The sequence below is a fragment of the Mesoplodon bidens genome (assembly GCF_964165515.1).
Source record: "Mesoplodon bidens genome assembly, chromosome: 2".
NCBI classification, from domain to species: domain Eukaryota; kingdom Metazoa; phylum Chordata; class Mammalia; order Artiodactyla; family Ziphiidae; genus Mesoplodon; species Mesoplodon bidens.
This window is the reverse complement of record NC_138177.1, coordinates 26412306-26438405: the sequence shown is the minus strand read 5'-3', so window position 1 is coordinate 26438405 and position 26100 is coordinate 26412306. Positions and strand designations below refer to the sequence as shown.

Here is a 26100-nt window from a genome sequence, read left to right as displayed (position 1 = left end):
GTTCTCGGTATGAAATCAGAACTAGCTTTAGTACAAATAAAAATGAGTAATCTTTGACTGTCAATATCTGTGTGAATTTGTAAGTAGCTGGCTACATGATAGCAAACAGATGGGCTTGCTTAATACAAGGAACGTTAGAGGAAAGTTGAGGGATGTTGAAAGCAGTAAACCGTAGAGAAATGGTATGAAAGGGATTCGGTGGAGTAGTGGACGGCATTCATATTCTCAACACTGGGAGCACCTCAATTCAATATTTGTATATGTGTACGTTTGCATGTGTGTAAAAGTTACTTATTCTGTTCCAAGAAGGAAGTCTTTCCCTAGGAAGAGAATCATACGTACAATAAATGACATACTTTCTGGGTAGAATTTATAAAGTATTTCATTAGCAGTCATTCCTCTCAGGTAAGGAAATTAGGAAATAAAATTATGTCATTGTTTTATTAATAGGTTCATCAAGGCAACTAGATTTGTTAATTTGTTTGAAAATGTAGGTCTCTTATGTCTCTTACGTATTTGGTTGTGATGTTCCCTTGCAGAATTTTTCAAATTCTTCCATGAAAGTTTGAACTTTAGAAAACATCAGTTTCACTTTAAAAATCAGAAAAACATATAACAACACACAAAAAAATAACCATTTTATTATTCTTCGTATTTTTTGTTATGCTTGAAATAGTTCATAGTTTTACAGTCAATCCTTGTTGCTCATCTATTTTATGTATAGCAGTTTGTATCTGTTAATCCCATACTCCTAATTTGTCCCTCCCCGCCTTCCTCTCCCCTTTTGTAACCATATATTTGTTTTGCTGTATAGTTCATAGTTTTAAATAGTCAGCATTTGAGGCCTTTTCCAACTTCCAAGAGTGGACTTATAAGAAACAAGATGAAAATGTGTTAACTGTTAGTTAATTCTTTGTCTAAAGGAATGTATATTTATAGCCGATGGGGATACATTTCCCTCATCTTGGACTTCAAATTAAATTTCTTAAGAGCTGCTTTTTATTCAATATATTTTCAGCAATTTAAAATTTCTGCCTAATCAAGTTTTTTCATTCATCATAATGAATGTTAACTAGATACTCTATTTATACTTATGCTTATCTTGATTTTAAGGTGTTATAATCACTTCAGGTATCATGATTATTTAATGACTTCATTTTTTTAATGCTCTCCAGTGAGAATAGCTATGTCATTGTAGAACATAAGCCTATTTTTCCCAGGTCTAGAAAGACAATGTGACATTATATTCTCACTGTTTATGTGATACCTGTTTTCAAATATGTTTTTGTCAAAACTTTTTGTTTTAGGTAAATAACAAGGACCTACTGTACAGCACAGGGAACTATATTCAATACCTTGTAATAACCAGAAAATGGAAAAGAATCTGAAAAAGAATATAGTTATATATGTGTAACTGAACACTTTTCTGTATACCTGAAACTAACACATTATAAATCAACTATACTTAAATAAACAAATGTTTTTAAACTTTACATTTTAAATGTCAAAATCAGTTGGGATGTTTCCTCATTACCATTTCCATTATTGACTGATTGCTATTTTCAAGAAGATAGCCTCTGTTCCTGAATTCATACACGTCTATATTTATTTGACTTCTTTACTTTTAAGGTAGAAAATGACTAGCTAAGATAAAATGGAAGGGTGAACTAAAATAAGTTTTCTTTAAAATTTTTTGTTAACCTATTATATGATCATGGGTATTACTAGCTATTTTTTCCTTTTTTTAACAATGAAGAAAACACTGCTTGTTTGCACTTACAGATCTCCAACCCTAATTATTTGTGTCAGGTGTCAGCATCCTCTGATATTTCAGAAAAATTAGAAACTTAGAATGTCTTATTAATATATATTTGCTACTGATGTTTTTAAATTCAGTGCTTACCAATTGTTAAACTAATTTAGGCTTTGTTTTATAGTTTAAAATTATGCACTAAATAAAATATTTAAACTTCTCTTTGGCCCATGTTCTAGCAACCATAATTTCATGTTCAAAGTTTTTGTTTGGTTCAATTGTGTGGGAGAAGGGCAGTTTTTATTTTAAAATTATCACCCAGCTCAGGGCAGTTGAGTAAATTAGTTACCAGGCAAGCCTACTGAAAAGCTTGACTGTTCATTAACCCTGAAGGGTCAACCATTTCAGCTCGTAAAGAAACCAGAACCTTAGAGGCATTGTTCAGGAAACAGTTTTTGGGGTGGCAGAAGAGGAAGCATCAGTTTTGAAATATGAAGAGAGGAGTCTGTTGGGGAATCCAAAGCCAGAGACAAAAACAATGTATTGGCTTACCCTTGAGTGATGAAGCCAAGCTTCATGCAGGGATAAAAAATAAACTTGGTAATTGATACTGCATATGACCCTGAGACTTTGTATATGACAAAGAAAAATAAACCAGGTGTGATGATAGGAATCTCAGAAACTCAAACTAAATAAAATAACCAGAGTTTGAAAAGATTGACTTATAGGATTAGTGCATTATGACATCAGACTCATGGGAAGAATTTTCAGGAGCCAAAAAGGGAAGTATCATGGTCTAAGAGTAGAGTAACTAATGAGTGAAAGTCTAGTACCAGTTCCCTGATGTAAAGGGAACCTGATGTACCTGAAATCCCAGCCCTGAGGATGAAGCAGTGTCAAGGCAAATCTGGGTCAAACCTAAAATTTGAGTATCTTTGATTAGCATCTCTCCTGGATATGGTTAATCCAATTCAATTCTGTTCAAAAATATTATTTGTCAAGAAAAACTAAGAAACAGGCTTTGACTTCTAGACCTTGCCTAATTACAGTGACAGATGCGTAAATAGATCAGTTTAATTGTTAAGTGCAGAAAACTAGAAGAGTAGACAGGCTGCTTTGGGAGTTCAGAGAAGGAGCATTTAATCTAACCTGGAGATGTTAAAGAAGGCTTCCTTGAGGAGATGAAACCTTAAATGAGTTTTTGAAGGATATTAGGAGTTAGCCAGATGAAGACAAGGCTAAATAAGGGGACTAGTAGCTTGTGCTTAGGTCCTTTAAAGCCAGCACTGTGTTTTATTTACCAGTGCATCCCCAGTGCCTACGACACTGTAAAGCATGCAGTAATTATTATGGGTGAATGAATGAGTGGTCTTCTTTGCAACAAATTAAACCTACAACTATGACTGGATCTTAACTTAGCTATGTGCTTTTACATTTTTTTAGCTCCATGCTTTTTCGATTTCACTATCTTTTGTTTTGTTCCTAAATAATAGGTTTGAGTCAATTCTATCTTTTAAATGTTATTTATGTGTAGGTGAACAGAAACATTCCTTGATTATTAATGACAGTGAATGCTCACCCACTGGGGGGAAACTGGATAAATCCATCTTTACCTGCTGGTGCTATTTGAGAAATATTACTGGGAGTAGATGAAGAGAAATAAATGTGTTACATTTGGGTGATGATGCCATTTTAGATGTGATTTTTGTGATCCATAACAACTATTTATTCTTACAAAGTAAAGTGGAATATTAAGGCAGAAATAATACAATTAGATTTATAATTATATAATTAGAATATAAATTATAATTAGATTTTTTTAAATTTCGAATTTGCTTAAAATCACTGTTGTCTTATGTGAAATTGATTAATTTTTGTGTTAAGAAATGAATGTCTTTTGTTGATCCAGTGTGTTGAGAGCATACATACCATATTAATTTGTATTGGATTTAGCTTTTAAATTACCATGGACAAAGTCTGTTTCTCCCCTGTCACTGTATCCCCTGGAAGGTTAAAAGAGACATATAATTTGGAAGAGTTACAAGTGGGCCAGTTATGTCATGTGGTTAAAGAGCACAAGTTTAAGAGTTAGAAGACTTAGGTTCTAGTTACAATTCTGGGCTTACTAGCCGCATGACTTGAGTAGGTTATGGAACTTCTCTGAGCCTTATCGGTAAAATGAAGGATTTAGATTAGATGATCTCTGAGTTTCCTTCCAGCTCTGAAACATCATGCTTCTCAAATTCTAGGTTATCTAAGAAACCATAGTCGTTTTCAATGCTGTCAACATTTATTGAACATTTTGCACGAGGCAGATGAGTACCAGGATAACTAAAACAAAGACCCTGCTACTAAGGAGCTTACAAATCTAGGCTTTCCGCTTTCTCATGTGCCCTTTAAAGTTAGGTTCATTAATTTTTTACTAGAATATATAGAATTTTTATAAGAAGTTTTACTAGAATACATGGTGACATGTCATTTATAATAATAAATATTAATAGAATTAGTGAATATATAAATATCTGGGACTTCCCTAGTGGTGCAGTGGTTGAGAATCTGCCTGCCATGCAGGGGACCTGGGTTCGATCCCTGGTCAAGGAAGCTCCCACATGCCGCAGAGCAACTAAGCCCGTGCACCACAACTACTGAGCCCACAAGCCACAACTACTGAAGCCCACGTGCTCTAGGGCCCACATGCCACAACTACTGAGCCCGCGTGCTGCAACTACTAAAGCCCACGCGCCTAGAGCCAGTGCTCAGCCACCACAGTGAGAAGCCCACCCACCGCAATGAAGAGTAACCCTCCGGCTCGCTGCAACTAGAGAAAGCTTGTGCGCAACAACGAAGACTCACTGCAGCCAAAAACTAATAAAAAATATCTACTGTGGCTCGTATCACAAAAATTCCATAATTTGTCATTTCCTCAACTTGAGGATTATCCTTAAGTGAAATAACATTAAGTTCCATGTTCAAGGCAAAACGTTAGGAATGGTTTCCGAAACCATCTCCATTATACTTTAGCTAATTTTAATAGTTCACAAAAATACAAATAATTGACAAGGAGATCAAAACAACTTGTATGAAAGATTGATAGTGTGGTGACTCTAAATTTTAACTTAAATACAAAGTATTCAGAAAGCATAGTAAAAATTATTGGAAATAGATTGATAAACCTTTGAGTTTTTGAAATGTGGCGATGGCTATTAAAAGACATTGAAAATAGTTGGTTTATTGCTAAATTTTTCATTTTTTTCAGGTCCCAAAACAGTATTTTTCTGGGCTCCAATTATGAAATGGGTAAGTCTTGAATTTTTGCAGAAGCTACTGAAAAAGATATTCTTTAAAGGAGCTTATTGATTTGAAGTAACTTTTCTGAAGGATGTACTTTTAAATGTTCATGGTACGTCTTGAAGTAATTTTATACAAATACTCTCAGATGTATCATTTTTACTGCATAAAGCATACTACTTACTTTAGTTTTTCTGAACTCCTTAGGTAGGTAAGAGCCTTTTGGGGAACGTATTGTTATCAAAAAGCTTATAATTATGGGCCCTAGGAACATGAAACTTCATTCTAAAATTTTGTGACTATGTAAAACACTAAATTAATTAGAACACCCCCAAATTAACTTTTGTTATTAATTTAGTATGAGAACTTCAGATACTAACATTAAAATAGAGGGAAGAAAAGTTATTCTCAAAAATGAGAAAAATTTATCCAAGGGTATATATATTAACATTTGGGAAATGGTAGAATATGGGACTTCTGACTCCAAGACCAATGCTTTTACACTATGCCAGAGTTTCCATTCCTAAACCTCTCATTTAGCTGAAAAGAAATAATTGCGATGGCTGTTAATAACAAATCATTGAATTTATGTTGGAAGGGCCAGTTTTGGCTTAATGCAGTGCTTCTCGAAGCGTCATCCCTGGACCTGCAGCATTGGCATTACCCAGGAATATGTTAGACATGCAGATTTTCAGGCCACATCACAGATTTACTAAATCTGAAACTATAGGGATGGAACCCAGTAATTTGTGTTTTAATAAGCCCTCCAGGTGATTCTGAGGACTTCTAAAGTTTGAAAACTACTGGTCTGCAGGCTTTTTTTTTAACTGTAAAAAAATACACATAAAATTATCATTTTAACCATTTTTTTCGTGTTGAGTACATTCACATCAGTGTGCAACCAATCTCTAGGACTCTTTTTCTCTTGCAGAACTAAAACTCTGAACCCATTAAACACTAGCTCATTTCCCTCTTCCCCAGCCCCTGGAAACCACCATTCTACTTTCTATCTGTGAATTTGACTACTCTTGGTACCTTATATAAGTGAAATCATACAGTATTTGTCTTTTTGTGCCTGGCATATTTCACTTAGCATAATGTCCTGAAGGTTCGTCTATGCTGTAGTATGTGTCAGAATTTCCTTCCTTTTTAAGTCTGAATATTTCATTGTATGTATATAGCACATATTGTTTATTCAGTCATCTGTTAATGGACACTTGGGATGCTTCACCTTTTGGCTAGTGTGAATAATGCTGCTATGAACAATGGTGTACAATCTATTCCAGACCTGCTTTCAGTTCTTTTGGGTATATACCTACACATGGAATTGCTGAATCATATGGTAATTCAGTATATTTAATATTTTGATGAACTGCTGTACCATATTCCACAGCAGGTGCACTATTTTACATTTCCACCAGCAATTCACGGGGTTCCAATCAATTTCTCCATATCTGTACCAATACTTGTTACTTTTTTTGTTGTTTTATAATAGCCATTCTAATGGGTGTGAAGTGGTGTCTCATTGTGGTTTTGATGTGCATTTACCTCATACGATTAGTAATGCTGAGCATCTTTTCATGTGCTTATTTACCATTTTTACATTTTCTCTGGAAAAGTATCTATTTAAACCCTTTGCCCAAGTTGTTTTTTTTTTTTTTTTTTTTTTTTCCCAGTACGCGGGCCTCTCACTATTGTGGCCTCTCCCATTGCGGAGCACAGGCTCCGGACGCGCAGGCTCAGCGGCCATGGCTCACGGGCGCAGCCGCTCCGCGGCATGTGGGATCTTCCCAGACCGGGGCACGAACCCGCGTCCCCTGCATCGGCAGGCGGACTCTGAAACACTGCGCCACCAGGGAAACCCAACCCAAGTTTTAATAAAGTTGTTTTTTGCTTGGGTTGTAGGCTATTTTTTTTTCCAAATTTATTTTTTATTGAAGTATAGTTGATTAACAAGTTGTATATATTTTTTTCTGCTTTATAACAAATTTAATCAGTTATACATATACATATGTTCCCATATCCCCTCCCTTTTGCGTCTCCCTCCCACCCTCCCTATCCCACCCCTCCAGGCGGTCACAAAGCACCCAGCTGATGTCCCTGTGCTATGCGGCTGCTTCCCACTAGCTATCTACCTTACGTTTGGTAGTGTATATATGTCCATGCCGCTCTTTCGCTTTGTCACAGCTTACCCTTCCCCCTCCCCATATCCTCAAGTCCATTCTCTAGTAGGTCTGTGTCTTTATTCCTGTCTTACCCCTATGTTCTTCATGACATTTTTTTTCTTAAATTCCATATATATATGTCAGCATACGGTATTTGTCTTTCTCTTTCTGACTTACTTCACGCTGTATGACAGACTCTAGATCCATCCACCTCATTACAAATAGCACAATTTCGTTTCTTTTTATGGCTGAGTAATATTCCATTGTATATATGTGCCACATCTTCTTTATCCGTTCATCCGATGATGGACACTTAGGTTGTTTCCATCTCTGGGCTATTGTAAATAGGGCTGCTATGAACATTTTGGTACATGTCTCTTTTTGAATTATGGTTTTCTCAGGGTATATGCCCAGTAGTGGGATTGCTGGGTCATATGGTAGTTCTATTTGTAGTTTTTTAAGGAACCTCCATACCGTTCTCCATAGTGGCTGTACCAATTCACATTCCCACCAGCAGTGCAAGAGTGTTCCCTTTTTTCCACACCCTTCGCAGCATTTATTGTTTCTAGATTTTTTGATGATGGCCATTCTGACTGGTGTGAGATGATATCTCATTGTACTTTTGATTTGCATTTCTCTAATGAGTAAAGATGTTGAGCATCCTTTCATGTGTTTGTTGGCAGTCTGTATATCTTCTGTGGAGAAATGTCTATTTAGGTCTTCTGCCCATTTTTGGATTGGGTTGTTTGTTTTTTTGTTATTGAGCTGCATGAGCTGCTTATAAATTTTGGAGATTAATCCTTTGTCAGTTGCTTCATTTGCAAATATTTTCTCCCATTCTGAGGGTTGTCTTTTGGTCTTGTTTATGGTTTCCTTGGCTGTGCAAAAGCTTTTAAGTTTCATTAGGTACCATGTGTTTATTTTTGTCTTTATTTCCATTTCTCTAGGAGGTGGGTCCAAAAGGATCTTTCTGTGATTTATGTCATAGAGTGTTCTGCCTATGTTTTCCTCTAAGAGTTTGATAGTGTCTGGCCTTATATTTAGGTCTTTAATCCATTTTGAGCTTATTTTTGTGTATGGTGTTAGGGAGTGATCTAATCTCATACTTTTACATGTTCCTGTCCAGTTTTCCCAGCACCACTTATTGAAGAGACTGTCCTTTCTCCACTGTACATTCCTGCCTCCTTTATCAAAGATAAGGTGACCATATGTGCGTGGGTTTATCTCTGGGCTTTCTATCCTGTTCCACTGATCTGTCTTTCTGTTTTTGTGCCAGTACCATACTGTCTTGATTACTGTAGCTTTGTAGTATAGTCTGAAGTCAAGGAGCCTGATTCCTCCAGCTCCATTTTTCATTCTCAAGATTGCTTTGGCTATTCGGGGTCTTTTGTGTTTCAATACAAATTGTGAAATTTTTTGTTCTAGTTCTGTGAAAAATGCCAGTGGTAGTTTGATAGGGATTGCATTGAATCTGTAGATTGCTTTGGATAGTAGAGTCATTTTCAAAATGTTGATTCTTCCAATCCAAGAACATGGTACATCTCTCCATCTATTTCTATCATCTTTAATTTCTTTCATCAGTGTCTTATAATTTTCTGCATACAGGTCTTTTGTCTCCTTAGGTAGGTTTATTCCTAGATATTTTATTCTTTTTGTTGCAGTGGTAAATGGGAGTCTTTCCTTGATTTCACTTTCAGATTTTTCATCATTAGTATATAGGAATGCCAGAGATTTCTGTGCATTAATTTTGTATCCTGCTACTTACCAAATTCATTGATCAGCTCTAGTAGTTTTCTGGTAGCATCTTTAGGATTCTCTATGTATAGTATCATGTCATCTGCAAACAGTGACAGCTTTACTTCTTCCTTTCCGATTTGGATTCCTTTTATTTCCTTTTCTTCTCTGATTGCTGTGGCTAAAACTTCCAAAACTATGTTGAATAAGAGTGGTGAGAGTGGGCAACTTTGTCTTGTTCCTGATCTTAGTGGAAATGGTTTCAGTTTTTCACCATTGAGGACGATGCTGGCTGTGGGTTTGTCATACATGGCCTTTATTATGTTGAGGAAAGTTCCCTCTATGCCTACTTTCTTCAAGGTTTTTATCACCAATGGGTGTTGAATTTTGTCGAAAGCTTTCTCTGCATCTATTGAGATGATCATATGGTTTTTCTCCTTCAATTTGTTAATATGGTGTATCACGTTGATTGATTTGCGTATACTGAAGAATCCTTGCATTCCTGGAATAAACCCCACTTGATCATGGTGTGTGATTCTTCTAATGTGCTCTTGGATTCTGTTTGCTAGTATTTTGTTGAGGATTTTTGCATCTATGTTCATCAGTGATCTTGGCCTGTAGTTTTCTTTCTTTGTGACATCCTTGTCTGGTTTTGGTATCAAGGTGATGGTGGCCTCGTAGAATGAGTTTGGGAGTGTTCCTCCCTCTGCTGTATTTTGGAAGAGTTTGAGAAGGATAGGTGTTAGCTCTTCTCTAAATGCTTGATAGAATTCACCTGTGAAGCCATCTGGTCCTGAGCTTTTGTTTGTTGGAAGATTTTTTGTTGTTGTTAGTTTCTGCTTTATAACAAAGTGAATCAGTCATACATATACATCTATTCCCACATCCCTTCCCTCCTGCGTCTCACTCCCTCCCACCCTCCCCATCCCACCCCTCCAGGCAGTCACAAAGCACCGAGCCGATCTCCCTGTGCTATGCAGCTGCTTCCCACTATCTATCTACCTTTTGTTTGGTACTGTATATATGTCCATGCCTCTCTTTCGCTTTGTCACAGCTTACCCTTCCCCCTCCCCATATCCTCAAGTCCATTCTCAAGTAGGTCTGTGTCTTTATTCCTGTTTTACCCCTAGGTTCTTCATGACAATCTTTTTTTCTTAAATTCCATATACATGTGTTAGCATAGGGTATTTGTCTTTCTCTTTCTGACTTACTTCACTCTGTATGACAGACTCTAGGTCTATCCACCTCATTACAAATAGCTCAGTTTCGTTTCTTTTTATGGCTGAGTAATATTCCATTGTATATTTGTGCCACATCTTCTTTATCCATTCATCCGATGATGCACACTTAGGTTGTTTCGATCTCCGGGCTATTGTGAATAGAGCTGCTATGAACATTTTGGTACATGTCTCTTTTTGAATTATGGTTTTCTCAGGGTATACGCCTAGTAGTGGGATTGCTGGGTCATATGGTAGTTCTATTTTTAGTTTTTTAAGGAACCTCCATACTGTTCTCCATAGTGGCTATACCAGTTCACATTCCCACCAGCAGTGCAAGAGTGTTCCCTTTTTCCCCACACCCTTTCCAGCATTTATTGTTTCTAGATTTCTTGATGATGGCCATTCTGACTGGTGTGAGATTATATCTCATTGTAGTTTTGATTTGCATTTCTCTAATGATTAATGATGTTGAGCATTCTTTCATGTGTTTGTTGGCAGTCTGTATATCTTCTTTGGAGAAATGCCTATTTAAGTCTTCTGCCCATTTTTGGATTGGGTTGTTTGTTTTTTTGCTATTGAGCTGCATGAGCTGCTTATAAATTTTGGAGATTAATCCTTTGTCAGTTGCTTCATTTGCAAATATTTTCTCCCATTCTGAGGGTTGTCTTTTGGTCTTGTTTATGGTTTCCTTTGCTGTACAAAAGCTTTGAAGTTTCATTAGGTCCCATTTGTTTATCTTTGTTTTTATTTCCATTTCTCTAGAAGGTGGGTCCAAAAGGATCTTTCTGTGATTTATGTCATAGAGTGTTCTGCCTATGTTTTCCTCTAAGAGTTTGATAGTGTCTGGCCTTACATTTAGGTCTTTAATCCATTTTGAGCTTATTTTTGTGTATGGTGTCAGTGAATGATCTAATCTCATACTTTTACATGTCCCTGTCCAGTTTTCCCAGCACCACTTATTGAAGAGGCTGTCCTTTCTCCACTGTACATTCCTGCCTCCTTTATCAAAGATAAGGTGACCACATATGCATGGGTTTATCTCTGGGCTTTCTATCCTGTTCCAATGATCTATCTTTCTTTTTTTGTGCCTGTACCACACTGTCTTGATTACTGTAGCTTTGTAGTATAGTCTGAAGTCAGGGAGCCTGATTCCTCCAGCTCTGTTTTTCGTTCTCCAGATTGCTTTGGCTATTCGGGGTCTTTTGTGTTTCCAAACAAATTTTGAAATTTTTTGTTCTAGTTCTGTGAAAAATGCCAGTGGTAGTTTGATAGGGATTGCATTGAATCTGTAGATTGCTTTGGGTAGTAGAGCCATTTTCACAATATTGATTCTTCCAATCCAGGAGCATGGTATATCTCTCCATCTATTTGTATCATCTTTAATTTCTTTCATCAGTGTCTTACAATTTTCTGCCTACAGGTCTTTTGTCTCCTAGGTAGGTTTATTCCTAGATATTTTATTCTTTTTGTTGCAGTGGTAAATGGGAGTCTTTCCTTGATTTCACTTTCAGATTTTTCATCATTAGTATATAGGAATGCCAGAGATTTCTGTGCATTAATTTTGTATCCTGCTACTTTACCAAATTCATTGATCAGCTCTAGTAGTTTTCTGGTAGCATCTTTAGGATTCTCTATGTATAGTGTCATGTCACCTGCAAACAGTGACAGCTTTACTTCTTCTTTTCCTATTTGAATTCCTTTTATTTCCTTTTCTTCTCTGATTGCTGTGGCTAAAACTTCCAAAACTAAGTTGAATAAGAGTGGTGAGAGTGGGCAGCCTTGTCTTGTTCCTGATCTTAGTGGAAATGGTTTCAGTTTTTCACCATTGAGCATGATGTTGGTTGTGGGTTTGTCATATATGGCCTTTATTATGTTGAGGAAAGTTCCCTCTATGCCTACTTTCTGCAGGGTTTTTATCATCAATGGGTGTTGAAGTTTGTCGAAAGCTTTCTCTGCATCTATTGAGATGATCATATGGTTTTTCTCCTTCAGTTTGTTAATATGGTGTATCACGTTGATTGATTTGCGTATACTGAAGAATCCTTGCATTCCTGGAATAAACCCCACTTGATCATGGTGTGTGATCCTTTTAATGTGCTGTTGGATTCTGTTTGCTAGTATTTTGTTGAGGGTTTTTGCATCTATGTTCATCAGTGATATTGGCCTGTAGTGTTCTTTCTTTGTGACATCCTTGCCTGGTTTTGGTATCAAGGTGATGGTGGCCTCATAGAATGAGTTTGGGAGTGTTCCTCCCTCTGCTGTATTTTGGAAGAGTTTGAGAAGGATAGGTGTTAGCTCTTCTCTAAATGTTTGATAGAATTCACCTGTGAAGCCATCCGGTCCTGGGCTTTTGTTTGTTGGAAGATTTTTAATCACAGTTTCAATTTCAGTGCTTGTACTTGGTGTGTTCATATTTTCTATTTCTTCCTGATTCAGTCTTGGCAGGTTGTGCATTTCTAAGAATTTGTCCATTTCTTCCAGGTTGTCCATTTTATTGGCATAGAGTTTCTTGTAGTAATCTCTCATGATCTTTTGTATTTCTGCAGTGTCAGTTGTTACTTCTCCTTTTTCATTTCTAATTCTATTGATTTGTGTCTTCTCCCTTTTTTCTTGATGAGTCTGGCTAATGGTTTATCAGTTTTGTTTATCTTCTCAAGGAACCAGCTTTTAGTTTTATTGATCTTTGCTATCGTTTCCTTCATTTCTTCCTCATTTATTTCTGATCTGTTCTTTATGATTTCTTTCCTTCTGCTACCTTTGGGGGTTTTTTGTTCTTCTTTCCCTAATTGCTTTAGGTGCAGGGTCAGGTTGTTTACTCAAGATGTTTCCTGTTTCTTAAGGTGGGAATGTATTGCTATAAACTTCCCCCTTAGAACTGCTTTTGCTGTGTCCCAAGGGTTTTGGGTCGTTGTGTCTCCATTGTCATTTGTTTCTAGGTATTTTTTAATTTCCTCTTTGATTTCTTCAGTGATCACTTCGTTATTGACTTGTTTATTGTTTAGCCTCCATGTGTTTGTATTTTTTACAGATCTTTTCCTGTAATTGATGTCTAGTCTTACAGCATTGTGGTCGGAAAAGATACTTGATACCATTTCAATTTTCTTAAATTTACCAAGGCGTGATTTGTGACCCAAGATATGATCATTCCTGGAGAATGTTCTGTGAGCACTTGAGAAAAATGTGTATTCTGTTGTTTTTGGATGGAATGTCCTATAAATATCAATTAAGTCCATCTTGTTTAATGTATCATTTAAAGCTTGTATTTCCTTATTTATTTTCATTTTGGACGATCTGTCCACTGGTGAAAGTGGGGTGTTAAAGTCCCCTACTATGTTTGTGTTACTGTCGATTTCTCCTTTTATGGCTGTTAGTATTTGCCTTATGTATTGAGGTGCTCCTATGTTGGGTGCATAAATATTTACAATTGTTATATCTTCTTTTTGGATCGATCCCTTGATCATTACGTAGTGTCCTTCTTTGTCTCTTCTAGTAGTCTTTATTTTAAAGTCTGTTTTGTCTGATATGAGAATTGCTACTCCAGCTTTCTTTTGGTTTCCATTTGCATGGAATATCTTTTTCCATCCCCTTACTTTCAGTCTGTGTGTGTCTCTAGGTCTGACTTGGGTCTCTTGTAGACAGCATATATATGGGTCTTGTTTTTGTATCCATTCAGCCAATCTGTGTCTTTTGGTGGGAGCATTTAGTCCATTTACATTTAAGGTAATTATCGATATGTATGTTCCTATTCCCATTTTCTTAACTGTTTTGGGTTCGTTATTGTATGTCTTTCCCTTCTGTTGTGTTTCTTGCCTAGAGAAGTTCCTTTAGCATTTGTTGTAAAGCTGGTTTGATGGTGCTGAACTCTCTCAGCTTTGGCTTGTCTGTAAACGTTTTAATTTCTCCATCAAATCTGAATGAGATCCTTGCTGGGTAGAGTAATCTTGGTTGCAGGTTTTTCTCCTTCATCACTTTAATTATGTCCTGCCACTCCCTTCTGGCTTGTAGAGTTTCTGCTGAGAGATAAGCTGTTATCCTGATGGGGATTCCCTTGTGTGTTATTTGTTGTTTTTCCCTTGCTGCTTTTAATATGATTTCTTTGTGTTTAATTTTTGACAGTTTGATTAATATGTGTCTTGGCGTATTTCTCCTTGGATTTATTCTGTATAAAGAATACAGACTCTCTGTGCCTCCTGGACTTGATTAACTATTTCCTTGCCCATATTAGGGAAGTTTTCAACTATAATCTCTTCAAATATTTTCTCAGTCCCTTTCTTTTTCTCTTCTTCTTCTGGAACCCCTATAATTCGAATGTTGGTGCGTTTAATGTTGTCCCAGGTCTCTGAGACTGTCCTCTGTTCTTTTCATTCTTTTTTCTTTATTTTGCTCTGCATCAGTTATTTCCACTATTTTATCTTCCACCTCACTTATCCGTTCTTCTGCCTCAGTTATTCTGCTATTGATCCCATCTAGAGTATTTTTCATTTCATTTATTGTGTTTTTTTTTTTTTTTTTGTGGTACGCGGGCCTCTCACTGTTGTGGCCTCTCCCATTGAGGAGCACAGGCTCCGGACGTGCAGGCTCAGCGGCCATGGCTCACGGGCCCAGCCGCTCCGCGGCATGTGGGATCTTCCCGGACCGGGGCACGAACCCGTGTCCCCTGCATCGGCAGGCGGACTCTCAACCACTGCGCCACCAGGGAAGCCCCATTTATTGTGTTTTTAATCGATGCTTGATTCATCTTTAGTTCTTCTAGGTCCTTGTTAACTGTTTCTTGCATTTTGTCTATTCTATTTCCAAGATTTTAGATCTTGGAAATAGAATCTTGGATCATGTTTACTATCATTATTCTGAATTCTTTTTCAGGTAGACTATTACCTCTTCATTTGTTAGGTCTGGTGGGTTTTTATCTTGCTCCTTCTCCTGCTGTGTGTTTTTCTGTCTTCTCATTTTGCTTATCTTACTGTGTTTGGGGTCTCCTTTTTGCAGGCTGCAGGTTCGTAGTTCCCGTTTTTTTTGGTGTCTGTCCCAGTGGCTAAGGTTGGTTTAGTGGGTTGTGTAGGCTTCCTGGTGGAGGGGACTAGTGCCTGTGTTCTGGTGGATGAGGCTGGATCTTGTCTTTCTGGTGGGCAGGTCCACGTCTGGTGGTGTGTTTTGGGGTGTCTGCAGACTTTTTATGATTTTAGGCAGCCTCTCTGCTAATGGGTGGCATTGTGTTCCTGTCTTGGTAGTTGTTTGGCATAGGGTGTCCAGCACTGTAGCTTGCTGGTCGTTGAGTGAAGCTGGGTGTTGGTGTTGAGATGGAGATCTCTGGAAGATTTTTGCCGTTTGATATGTGGAGCTGGGAGGTCTCTTGTGGACCATTGTCCTGAAGTTGGGTCTCCCACCTCAGAGGCACAGCACTGACTCCTGGCTCCTCAGTTTGGGATGATTTGTTGTCTATTCATGTATTCCACAGATGCAGGGTACATTAAGTTGATTGTGGAGCTTTAATCCGCTGCTTCTGAGGCTGCTGGGAGAGATTTCCCTTTCTCTTGTTTGTTCTCACAGCTCCCGGGTCTCAGCTTTGGATTTGGCTCCGCCTCTGCGTGTAGGTCGCCGGAGGGCGTCTGTTCTTCGCTCAGACAGGATACAGTTAAAGGAGCAGCCGCTTCGGGGACTCTGGCTCACTCAGGCCGGGGGGGAGGGAGGGGCACGGAGTGCGGGGCGAGCCTGCAGCGGCAGAGGCCGGCGTGACGTTGCACCAGCCCAAGGCGCACCGTCCCTTCTCCCAGGGAAGCCATCCCTGGATCCTGGGACCCCGGCAGTGACGGGCTGCACAGGCTCCCGGAAGGGCGGCGTGTAAGTGACCTGCGCTCGCACACAGGCCTCTTGGCGGCGGCAGCAGCAGCCCCAGCGTCCCACGCCCGTCTCTGGGCTCCGCGCTTTTAGCCGCGGCTCGCGCCCGTCTGTGGAGCTCCTTTAAGCAGCGCTCTTAATCCCCTCTCCTCACGCACCAGGAAACCAAGAGGGAAGAAAAGGTCTCTTGCCTCTTCGGCAGCTCCAGAGTTTTCCCGGACTCCCTCCCGGCTAGCTGTGGCGCATTAGCCCCCTTCAGGCTGAGTTCTCGCCGCCAGCCCCAGTCCTCTCCCTGCGCTCTGACCGAAGCCCTAGCCTCAGCTTCCAGCGCCGCCTGCCCCGGCGGGCGAGCAGACAAGCCTCTCGGGCTGGTGAGTGCCGGTCGGCACCGATTCTCTGTGCGGGAATCTCTCTGCTTTGCCCTACCCAGGTACGTGGGGAGTTTTCTTGCCTTTTGGGATGTCTGAGGTCTTCTGCCAGCGTTCAGTAGGTGTTCTGTAGGAGTTGTTCCACGTGTAGCTGTATTTCTGGTGTATCTGTGGGGAGGAAGGTGATCTCCGCGTCTTACTCTTCCGCCATCTTCCCCGGAACTGTAGGCTATTTTAATTCTCTTAAATGTACTGTTTTAAGTTGTTAGAACAATTCAGAAACTCAGCTATAAATCTAAGTAGTTGAGAATGTTAGAACTGGAATTACCTGTCTCTCAGTTTTATGGCCTTAGGCACGTTCAATCTCCGTCCTTTTGTCTCATCTGTAAAACAACATTAGAGTAAATTAGTGGTTGGGAGCTATATTTTACAGAGAACTAGGGAGCAGTTCTCTTTTTAGATTTATAAGTTGAGAAAAGCTTCCATCAGTTTAAAAAAGAAGTTTCAATATATCATCTTTAATGATTCTTCTCGTACTCTAAGCATTTAAAAGAGTGATATTAAAAAAAATAATACTAAGAAATGTATATTACTATTTCCGTTCTCTTTGCTCCCTACCGACGCTTAAAATTATATATCTGCAAAGTGGCATTAATTGCTGAAATATTGTTTCTAGCACCATTATTTAAAAAGTGAGAACGATAAAATAGATAACTCATAAGGACCTACTGTATAGCAAAAGGAACTCTACTTAATACCCTGTAATGACCTATATGGGAAAAGAATCTAAAAAAGAGTAGATATATGTATATGTATAACTGATTAACTTTGCTGTACAGCAGAAACTAATATAACATTGTAATTCAACTATAGTCCAATAAAAATTAATTTTAAAAAATAAATTAATAAAAAATAAGAATGACTTAATGTATTTACAATGAATTGGGGGCACCCCTGACCCCAAATTTACCACAGTTTAGAAGTTTATTGATTTTTACCAATAGCTTTGATGTTTCTTTGATCTGGTCCATCAGTGTTTTGAAACATGGACAGTATTATATACTCATAAGTGCTTTCTCGACTGTCTCCTTTAAAAATATCTATTTTCAGTTCATGTTGACATCATACATAGTCTCCTGATGACAGCATAGCAATGGAAATTTCTGTGTTTTGTTCTCTGGTGGGGAAACTTTTTTTGATATTTAGTTTATGCTTTCCTTTCCCAGAGCATTTGATAATAATTAATCTATAGTAACCTATACGTGACACGTAGCAGCTGCTGCTGCAAGCCACCTAAGTTGTACATTAGGAATTTTAGACTATACTTCTTTAGAGATTTAACTGTGGTCGAATCCTTGTTAGCCACTTTAGTTGAAACCAAATAATTAATTATAAAGATCAAAGTGGATAATTCTAAAAAGCAATACTATATACCCTTAAATATTTTATTTTAACTTAAAGACTATAAGTATATATTCATTTATCAATCATTTACTATAAGGCCAAAGCTTTGATCTGTGTATGGATCCACTGGTTTTGAGTTCCACATCATCTGTCTTGGATGAATTATACCATAGTGCATCCTACATGATTTCAGTTTAGTTTTCTTTAAAGCAGAGCAAGTTTATAGACACTTTCATGTAACAGAAACCTGCTAGATTTTTATGTCTCCCCACCATCTTTTAAAATTTATTTTATTTTATTTGTTTTTGTCTGCATTGGGTCTTTTTTGCTTCGCGCAGGCTTTCTCTAGTTGCCGCGAGCAAGGGCTGCTCTTCCTTACCGTGTGCGGGCTTCTCATTTCAGTGGCTTCTCTTGTTGCGGAGCGCAGGCTCTAGGTGCATGGACTTCAGTAGTTGTGGCACATGGGCTCAGTAGTTGTGGCTCGCAGCCTCCAGACTTGCAGGTTCAGTAGTTGTGGCTCGCGGGCTTAGTTGCTCTGTGGCATGTGGGATCTTCCCGGACCAGGGCTTGAAACCATGTCCCCTGCGTTGGCAGACAGATTCTTAACCACTGCACCACCAGGGAAGCCCCTCACCCCCATCTTTTTATATCTGTCTTATTCACACCAAATTTGACAGCAAGTTTAACTTGCCTTATTCAATCTTTCTAAAACAGTCACTTTAGATTTCATAGAAGTAACAACCGTCTTTCTGTGTTTCACCTGTTTACCTAGTTCATTAAATTAGGTAAATTACAGTAACAAGTAAAACTCGTATAAACAGGTTTGAAGACAAACACAGTGACTTGATAAAAATATAACTCAACGGGTGAGAGCAAAAATGCATGAGTGCAATACAGAATAAATAGCCCCTAGCCGTGAGTATTCAGCCATGGGCATCGTTAGCTTGTTTACAGAAGGAATGGATATCATTGGCTAATCTGGGGAAACTATTATGTGAAGGTCAGTTGAGGGAGCTTTTTTTCTTTTTGTTCATAGTCTGTTTGTGCAGACTGGGTTATATATATATATATTTTTTTTCTTTTCTTTTTGCTGCTCTGTGCGGCATGTGGGATCTTAGTTCCCCGACCAGAGATCAAACCCAGGCAGGCCCCCTCCAGTGGAAGTGCAGAGTCCTAACCACTGGACCACCAGGGAATTCCCGACTGGGTTATATTTAACTCTTGAACAGTATACCATTTTGTGTGGCTAATTTTTCTTCTCTATTGTCCTTAGGAATAAGTCAAACTATATTTCAAGATTACCTCTGCAGATTTTTAATGTCTATCTACTTGCTTTTCCAGCTGGAACTACTTATATAGACTAATTTGCAGTTTAAAATCTTGAGAACTTTGTTATCCCTAAGCATTTTGGAATTGGAATATTCTATAGTGGTATTTCATTTTTAGCCCTCCTCTAGAAGTGTCATATGACTTTTTTTTTACTAAAGGAGAAAATATTGGAAGGAAGGGAGGAAGAAAGGAAGGAAAAAATGTTTTACACTATCTGATGAGCATTTACTCCACCCAGTGGAGATAACCAGGTGCCAGAAAGAATCACACATTTGAAAACCAGTTTTTAATTGATGGAAACACAGAGAACTAACTTGAATCTACTACATGCCAAACTCTCTGTATTGGGTTATTTAATACATTATCTAATATTTAATCTTCACCAGAAAAAAGGTGTAAAGGTACTGAGGTTCAAAGAACTAGAACTGTTGTAAGTGACAGAGTCAGGATTTGAACCCTCAGTTCTAATTTGACTTCAAAGCCTAGGCTCTTAAACACTTACAGGACCCCCTTTAAAAGTCACTGAGGATCTTTCTGTAATTGGTACTTTCTCCCCATGTTAAGGAGTATTTTACATAATCTTGTGATATGCTCCACACACTCCCTGACTCTAGAGTTCTATTATTTGAATAAAGTTCATAACAAAGAAGAATAGGAACACAGACCTTCTGCCCTGAAACTAGAAATACAGGAAAAGGTACAGAGACTAATTATTCCCTTATCTCTGCTTCTCTAAAGATGTAAGCTACTATTTGTTGTTGATAATAATAATATTATTATTTACCAGACACTATAGTAAATATTTTTGAAGCATATTATCTCATTTAATCATATATCTCTTTTGCAAGGGTAGCTATTCATATTCTCATTTTATACATGAGGAATTTAAGACAATGTGTTATGTAACTTGACCAAAGTCATCCAGCTAGTAAATGGCAGAGATTAGATTCACAGTAAGATTTTATAAGGTAATTTACATGAGGTTAGAGTAGTATAGAAGTAGAAAGGTGTTTTGTTTTGTTTTTTTTTTGGCTGCATCGGTCTTAGTTGCGGCACTCAGGATCTTCGATGAGGCATGCGGGATCTTTCATTGCGGCACAGGCTCTTCATCGCGCCGTCGCAGTGCGCGGGCTTCTCTCTAGTTGTGGTGTGCAGGCTTCAGGGTGCATGGGCTCAGTAGTTGTGGCACGTAGGCTCTCTAGTTGAGGGGTGCAGGCTCAGTAGTTATGGTGCACGGGCTTAGTTGCCCCGTGGCATGTGGGATCTTAGTTCTCCAACCAGGGATCAAAGCCAGGTCCCCTGCATTGGAAGGCGGATTCTTTACCACTGGACCACCAGGGAAATCCCCTAGAAAGGGATTTTTTTTTTTTTTTAATGCGGGAAAGGAAACTAACATAGTATTATAAATCAACTATACTTTAATTTAAAAAGAAGAAGACTAAAGAGGCATAACATCCAAATGCAATGTATTATCCTGACCTAACTACTCTGGACAAGAAAAATAATGTTTTAAAAGACATTTGGGGGCAGTTGTCAAAATTTATGCACTGTGTATTAGACAACAGTGTCTTATCCATGTTAAATTTTGTGATTAGGTTGTGGGTATATAGGAGAATGGGAATGTTCTTGTTCTTAGCAAATGTACACTAAAATACTAGGGAGTCAAAGGGCATGATGTCTACAACTTCTTTGTAAATGGGTCAGAAAAAATATATATACATATAAAGAGAGAGGATAATAAAGCAAATATTTCCCAAAAAAAGAGAGAGAAAGAAAGAAATGTGGGAGAGGAGCCTCAACGCCTCTGTGGGAGAGCACAATTACTAACATGTCCCAGAAAAATAAAATGTATACTCTGAGCATAAACAAAATCATGGCTGCTACCTTCCTCCAAAAGACAATGCTAGAATATAGCCTATAGTCATCATAGATCTATTACAGTGTAGTAATACGTGGACTGAGTAGAATAATGCTAAAAATCAGTCCCTTTCTTCCCCTCTACAACGGCAGTATTCCACCCTGCCAAAGTGGAACAGATATGCAACGGAGAAAATGTACATTGGGACCTGGAAGAAGAATGTAAGAGTGATGATTAGGAACCATTTGGGAAGAAAATCACAGGACTATGGGTGAAAATTAACAAGAAAAGTAGAATTGGTCATGATTTACCTCTATTTATACTTCAGTATTTAACTATTTGCCCCCCTTTTTTAAGCCAGAATCATTGCTTCCTTGATCTACTGACTTTATTAAATCAAAACCATTTGCATTTGGTTTAAATTGGTAAAAATTCACAAGTATGCATATGTTCTATTTAGGAGAAAAAAACCCTGTGCTGATTTATATTTTTCATGTAAGAGCATCTTTTAGAAACTCAAAAAAACCTGAAAATGAATTTCTTAAAACCATATTTTCTAATGACATATTTAGGATTTGATTTTAAAATTGGAGAAAGGGAGGAGGAGAGGTGATGTAAATATGGCAGAATGTCAATAATTGTTGACTGGGTGATGGGTATGTAGGGGTTCTTTGTACTAGTCTCTCTTATTTTACATAGGTGTGAATTTTTCATCAAAAAAAATCATTCTGTTATGTATTCTAATCTCTGCAATAGAGTAGCATAACTAATAATCTAGTGAAGACTCATTACTAAACTTTCTGAGTGTTGCTGATGGTAGGGTATGATTCTATAAAAAAGTGTTAAAAACATACCAGAGAAGAAATGACCAGGTATACTTTGACATTAAAGAAAAATTATCTAACCAAGAAACTAAAATTATAGCAGAGTTTTTCTGATACTTCCACTTTTAAAAAAGAATAAAGTTGCAAAAAACATGAAAGGAGGAATTTATACAAATAGCTTTCAGGCATCTTTCACACCAGTGGTTCCCGACATGCATAAAGAATATATAAATTCTTATGTGAAAGAAGTATCATTTGTAGAACAAAAATACAAATATACTTATAGAAAAAATATATACACACACCACTGATTTTCAAATATATGAAGCTGTTTAATGTGATTAACAAAATACAACTTAATTCAAAAAGCATTTCTGAATTCATTGTAACTTTTTGTCATGATACATTTTTTCTTAATGCATGGATACTAAAATCGTAGCTACAGTCTGAAAATCTCTGAAATAGTTTGTGTTTTAGTTAGAATTGAGAACCATTACTACATACTCATGATGCTTTTTTCTTTCTTATGTGTTAATGTGTATTTCCAGGGGTTGGTGTGTGCTGGAATGGCTGACATGGCCAGACCTGCAGAAAAACTCAGCACAGCCCAATCTGCTGTTTTGATGGCTACAGGTAAATTAAATGAATATCTTCCATACAGGGCGTTCAATAATTTTGTTTTATATCAATGTACTTAACTGTTTTCGTGTTTGAAATACATATACACACACTCACACAGGAAGAAATTAACAGTGTTATCTCTAGGAAGTTATTAGGCTATAGCCAAAGAAGGCAGAGGAGAGTTATAAAAATTTCCCTTTGATGTAAGAACTGAGTGTTTTGTGTAATGCTGAATTATAGCAACTTCATTAAAGTCTCAAATTATAACATTTCTTTGTCCTACTTTGTGTTGTCATAGTCTTATTTATAATTATTTTACTCTAATATTAAATGTTCAAATAAGATTGCAGCAGTACCTATGCTTTTTTTAAAAAAAATTTTATTTCAACAGGGTTTATTTGGTCAAGATACTCACTTGTAATTATTCCCAAAAACTGGAGTCTGTTTGCTGTTAATTTCTTTGTCGGGACAGCCGGAGCCTCTCAGCTCTTTCGTATTTGGAGGTAAGCTTAACACAGATGTAAAAAAAAATCTGCCTCAGAAGCCATCTGGCTGACAATACTTTTTTTTTTAAGATTCATATATAATGCTAAGACAGGATGTGCCTGAAGCAGACATTAAACATTTCTAGAAAGCCTGGGGGTTTAAGTTAAAAGTGTTAGGCAGTATGTTACCTAGGTTTTAAATCTGTGTGTTACCTAGATGTACAGCCCTTTGACAGAGTCTCTTTTATTAAGATAAGATAACATATATAATTTAGGATATATTAGGTAATTTTCTGCATGAACTTTTTATCACTTACTTTCAATCATATATAATAAAGTGAGACTTCAAAGTATAGTTATATAGTATTGGAAATGATGTTTAAAGTGAGGCTGCTAGTTTCATTGGAAAGTATGTATTCCGTGAGCATTGGAAATTTTTAAAATTCAGTGATTAATATTATTTGTCAGTGACTGGTTAACACTCTGCAGTGAGCTTAGATGAAGGCTCTGGCTTGATTTGAACCACAGAACCTTCCTAAATTACAAAACAATATTATGAATAACAACTTTCTTTAACTAAAAAAGTTGAATGATTTCAGTAAAGAAATAGAAAACATTGAGCTATATAATTTACCTTCCTTTCAGAAGGCATTCTATTCTGCAGAGTATAGTACATTTTAATTTCATTCATCTGTACCATCCCTAGCTTTACTAGTAGCTTAATTCTGTAATCTTTTTATAATAGTCTAGCACATAACGCATAGATGAATAAATAAACTCTCTCATTCTACACAATGCCTGACAACCATTTTTAGGGCTTACTTATATCAATATAAGCTTCAATTAGTACAGAGATTTTAATAACAGAGTACTTTTCTCATGCACCATCTCATTTTGACCTTATATTAATTCATGATAGTAGAATTATGAGAACACTAAGTGCCACATTCAGAAATATTATTTCTAATATCAGAAATTCAGGTTTAGTTTGACAAAAGGATTTTTGGCCTTTCAATTACAATAGCAGATTAGATTTAGTTAGAAATATAAATGTTGGACTCTCTGGAGGACTTAGGAAAATACTGTTGAATATTTGAAATCAGGACCTTTTGAGAAATCTACGAGGTATGGTAGGCTTCATGGAATAAGTTCCTTCTTGTGCTTATTCAGTTTTCCACTTTATTTTCAGCTGAGAAGAATAGTAAATGAAGCCCAGGGTGATGTAAAAGGGAAAGGCTCTGTAGCTTTGTGGTTACTTCTTCTTTGAATTAATGAGTATTGAAGAAATTGTCCTTAGTTTCAATAAGCTTTAAGTGTTACAACCTCCTAACCCAGTAGCCTGCCTGCATCACAGAATTATATTTTATTTTTAGTGATTAGACAGGCCCATTCCCAATTGATTTTATTCTCAGGAAAGATGCTTTGTGAGTATAAAATTAAAAGTTCAAGATGACCACGTTTTGGTAAACTTTATACATATATTCACATGTTTGTCATACTCTTGTATAGTTCCAGAATGAAAATATTCTTACATTAAAATAATATTTTTGTACAGGGAACTATATGTCAGTTAAGACGTTTTGACAGTTGGAAACCAGATTCAAATAAAGTTCTTGGATTACTCTCCCATCTGCCTGTTTCTTCCTATAAGCCTCTGGGAAGATTGTATTTACAACTGTATAGCCTCTTGACTAGAGAGAAAGAAGAGATGGAATATGCTTCCCATTCCCTTCTTATTATAAATGTATCTATTGTGATTCATGATTTTTTTCTTTCTGTTTTCTTTATAGATATAACCAAGGACTAAAAGCTAAAGCAAACAAATAAGAGTTCTTGATCACCCTAACAACCTAGATGTGGACATAACCACTGGGACCTAGTTTGATTTATTACCCAGTTGTCAATGAGGTGATGCTAACTGTGCTAACATTTGTAAGGCATAAAATCTAACTGTAATTGGGAGATAGTACTTGATTCAACAGAAAAATAAAGCAAACTTTTAATAATATTGTCTCTTTACATATTACTTAAGGAATTTATCTACGGATATTAGTAACATTTTTTTTTTACTATTTGTCCATAATAAATCATACTGCTCATACATACCACTGGCCTCCTTCTGTTCTAGTCAACCAAAGTGTGTGCGTATAAGAGCACACATATTCCAGTGAGTCAAAAGATAGTCGGAAAGTTAAATAATCTGTGTACAGTGAAGGATGATGAAGTAGCTAAAAGTGAAAGGAAATAGAGCTAAAGAGAGCGAGAAATGGGTTGTGGAATGGCCAGCAACATGACACCTTAAACTGTTTTAAAATATTTTAACTTGAAATGAAGAATCTTGTGAAGAATATTATTTTTTGTGTATTGTATGAAAGTCTTTACAGCTACAGAGTAACAAAGGATTTGTAAATTTTTGAAATATATTCAATAACTGATGTGATGTGGCAGAAAAGCTCTAGAGTCAGACAGACCTGAATTTGAATCCTAGCTGTGTGACTTATAATCTCTGACTTTGGGCAAGTTAAGAAAGTGTCCAATAAAATACAGTGTGTGTGTGTGTGTGTGTGTGTGTGTGTGTGTGTGTGTGTGTGTGTGTGTGTGTGTGTGTGTGTGTGTGTGTGTGTGTGTGTGTGTGTGTGTGTGTGTGTGTGTGTGTGTGTGTGTGTGTGTGTGTGTGTGTGAAAAGAAAGAAAGAAACTGTCCAGCAGAGTACCTGGGACATAAGTCAGCTTTCTGTAAATGTTTGTGACCTTTGTCCCCATTATGAGGATTCATATTTGATTTGGATTCCCATTTGGAGTACTGACCTTTCTTCTGAAAATCCTAGTGAAACCAATCCTGGTTAGAACTGTAGTCAGAGGAATCAGCAAAGCCAGTTATTTCTAAATTTGAAGAAGCAAGTGACAAAAAGAACTTTTTGAGTAATAATATACTATAATCAAAATTTGGCAATTAGCAATTGAAAACCTTGCACTTTATCTTTTAACCCTTCAGCATTGTCCATCTTTGTTTTATTTTTTTTAACCAATAAAATTATAGTGATTTTAACTGAAAACCACAAATGTTTATTATCTCATAGTTTCTGTGGGTCAGGAATCCTGGAGCAGCTCATATGAATGCCTCTGGCTTGTGCCTCTGGCTCAGGGTATCACAGGATGCAGTCACCTCAGGCTCACCTCGGGGAAGATCTGCCTCCGAGCTCTCTCACATGGATAT

The 26100-nt window shown here is 37.3% G+C and overlaps 1 protein-coding gene across 1 annotated transcript in view; it reads left to right on the top strand.

The window, feature by feature from the left end:
- Positions 1 to 24987, top strand: part of MPC2 (mitochondrial pyruvate carrier 2) — a 33375-nt gene extending 8388 nt beyond the window's left edge. The window contains exons 2-5 of the mRNA XM_081224820.1: positions 5010 to 5050; positions 22327 to 22411; positions 22791 to 22902; positions 24675 to 24987. Coding sequence (XP_081080946.1) covers positions 5010 to 5050; positions 22327 to 22411; positions 22791 to 22902; positions 24675 to 24711 — 275 coding nt within the window. The 3' untranslated portion in view covers positions 24712 to 24987. The remainder of the gene's footprint in view (positions 1 to 5009; positions 5051 to 22326; positions 22412 to 22790; positions 22903 to 24674) is intronic.
- Positions 24988 to 26100: the final 1113 nt, after the last annotated feature.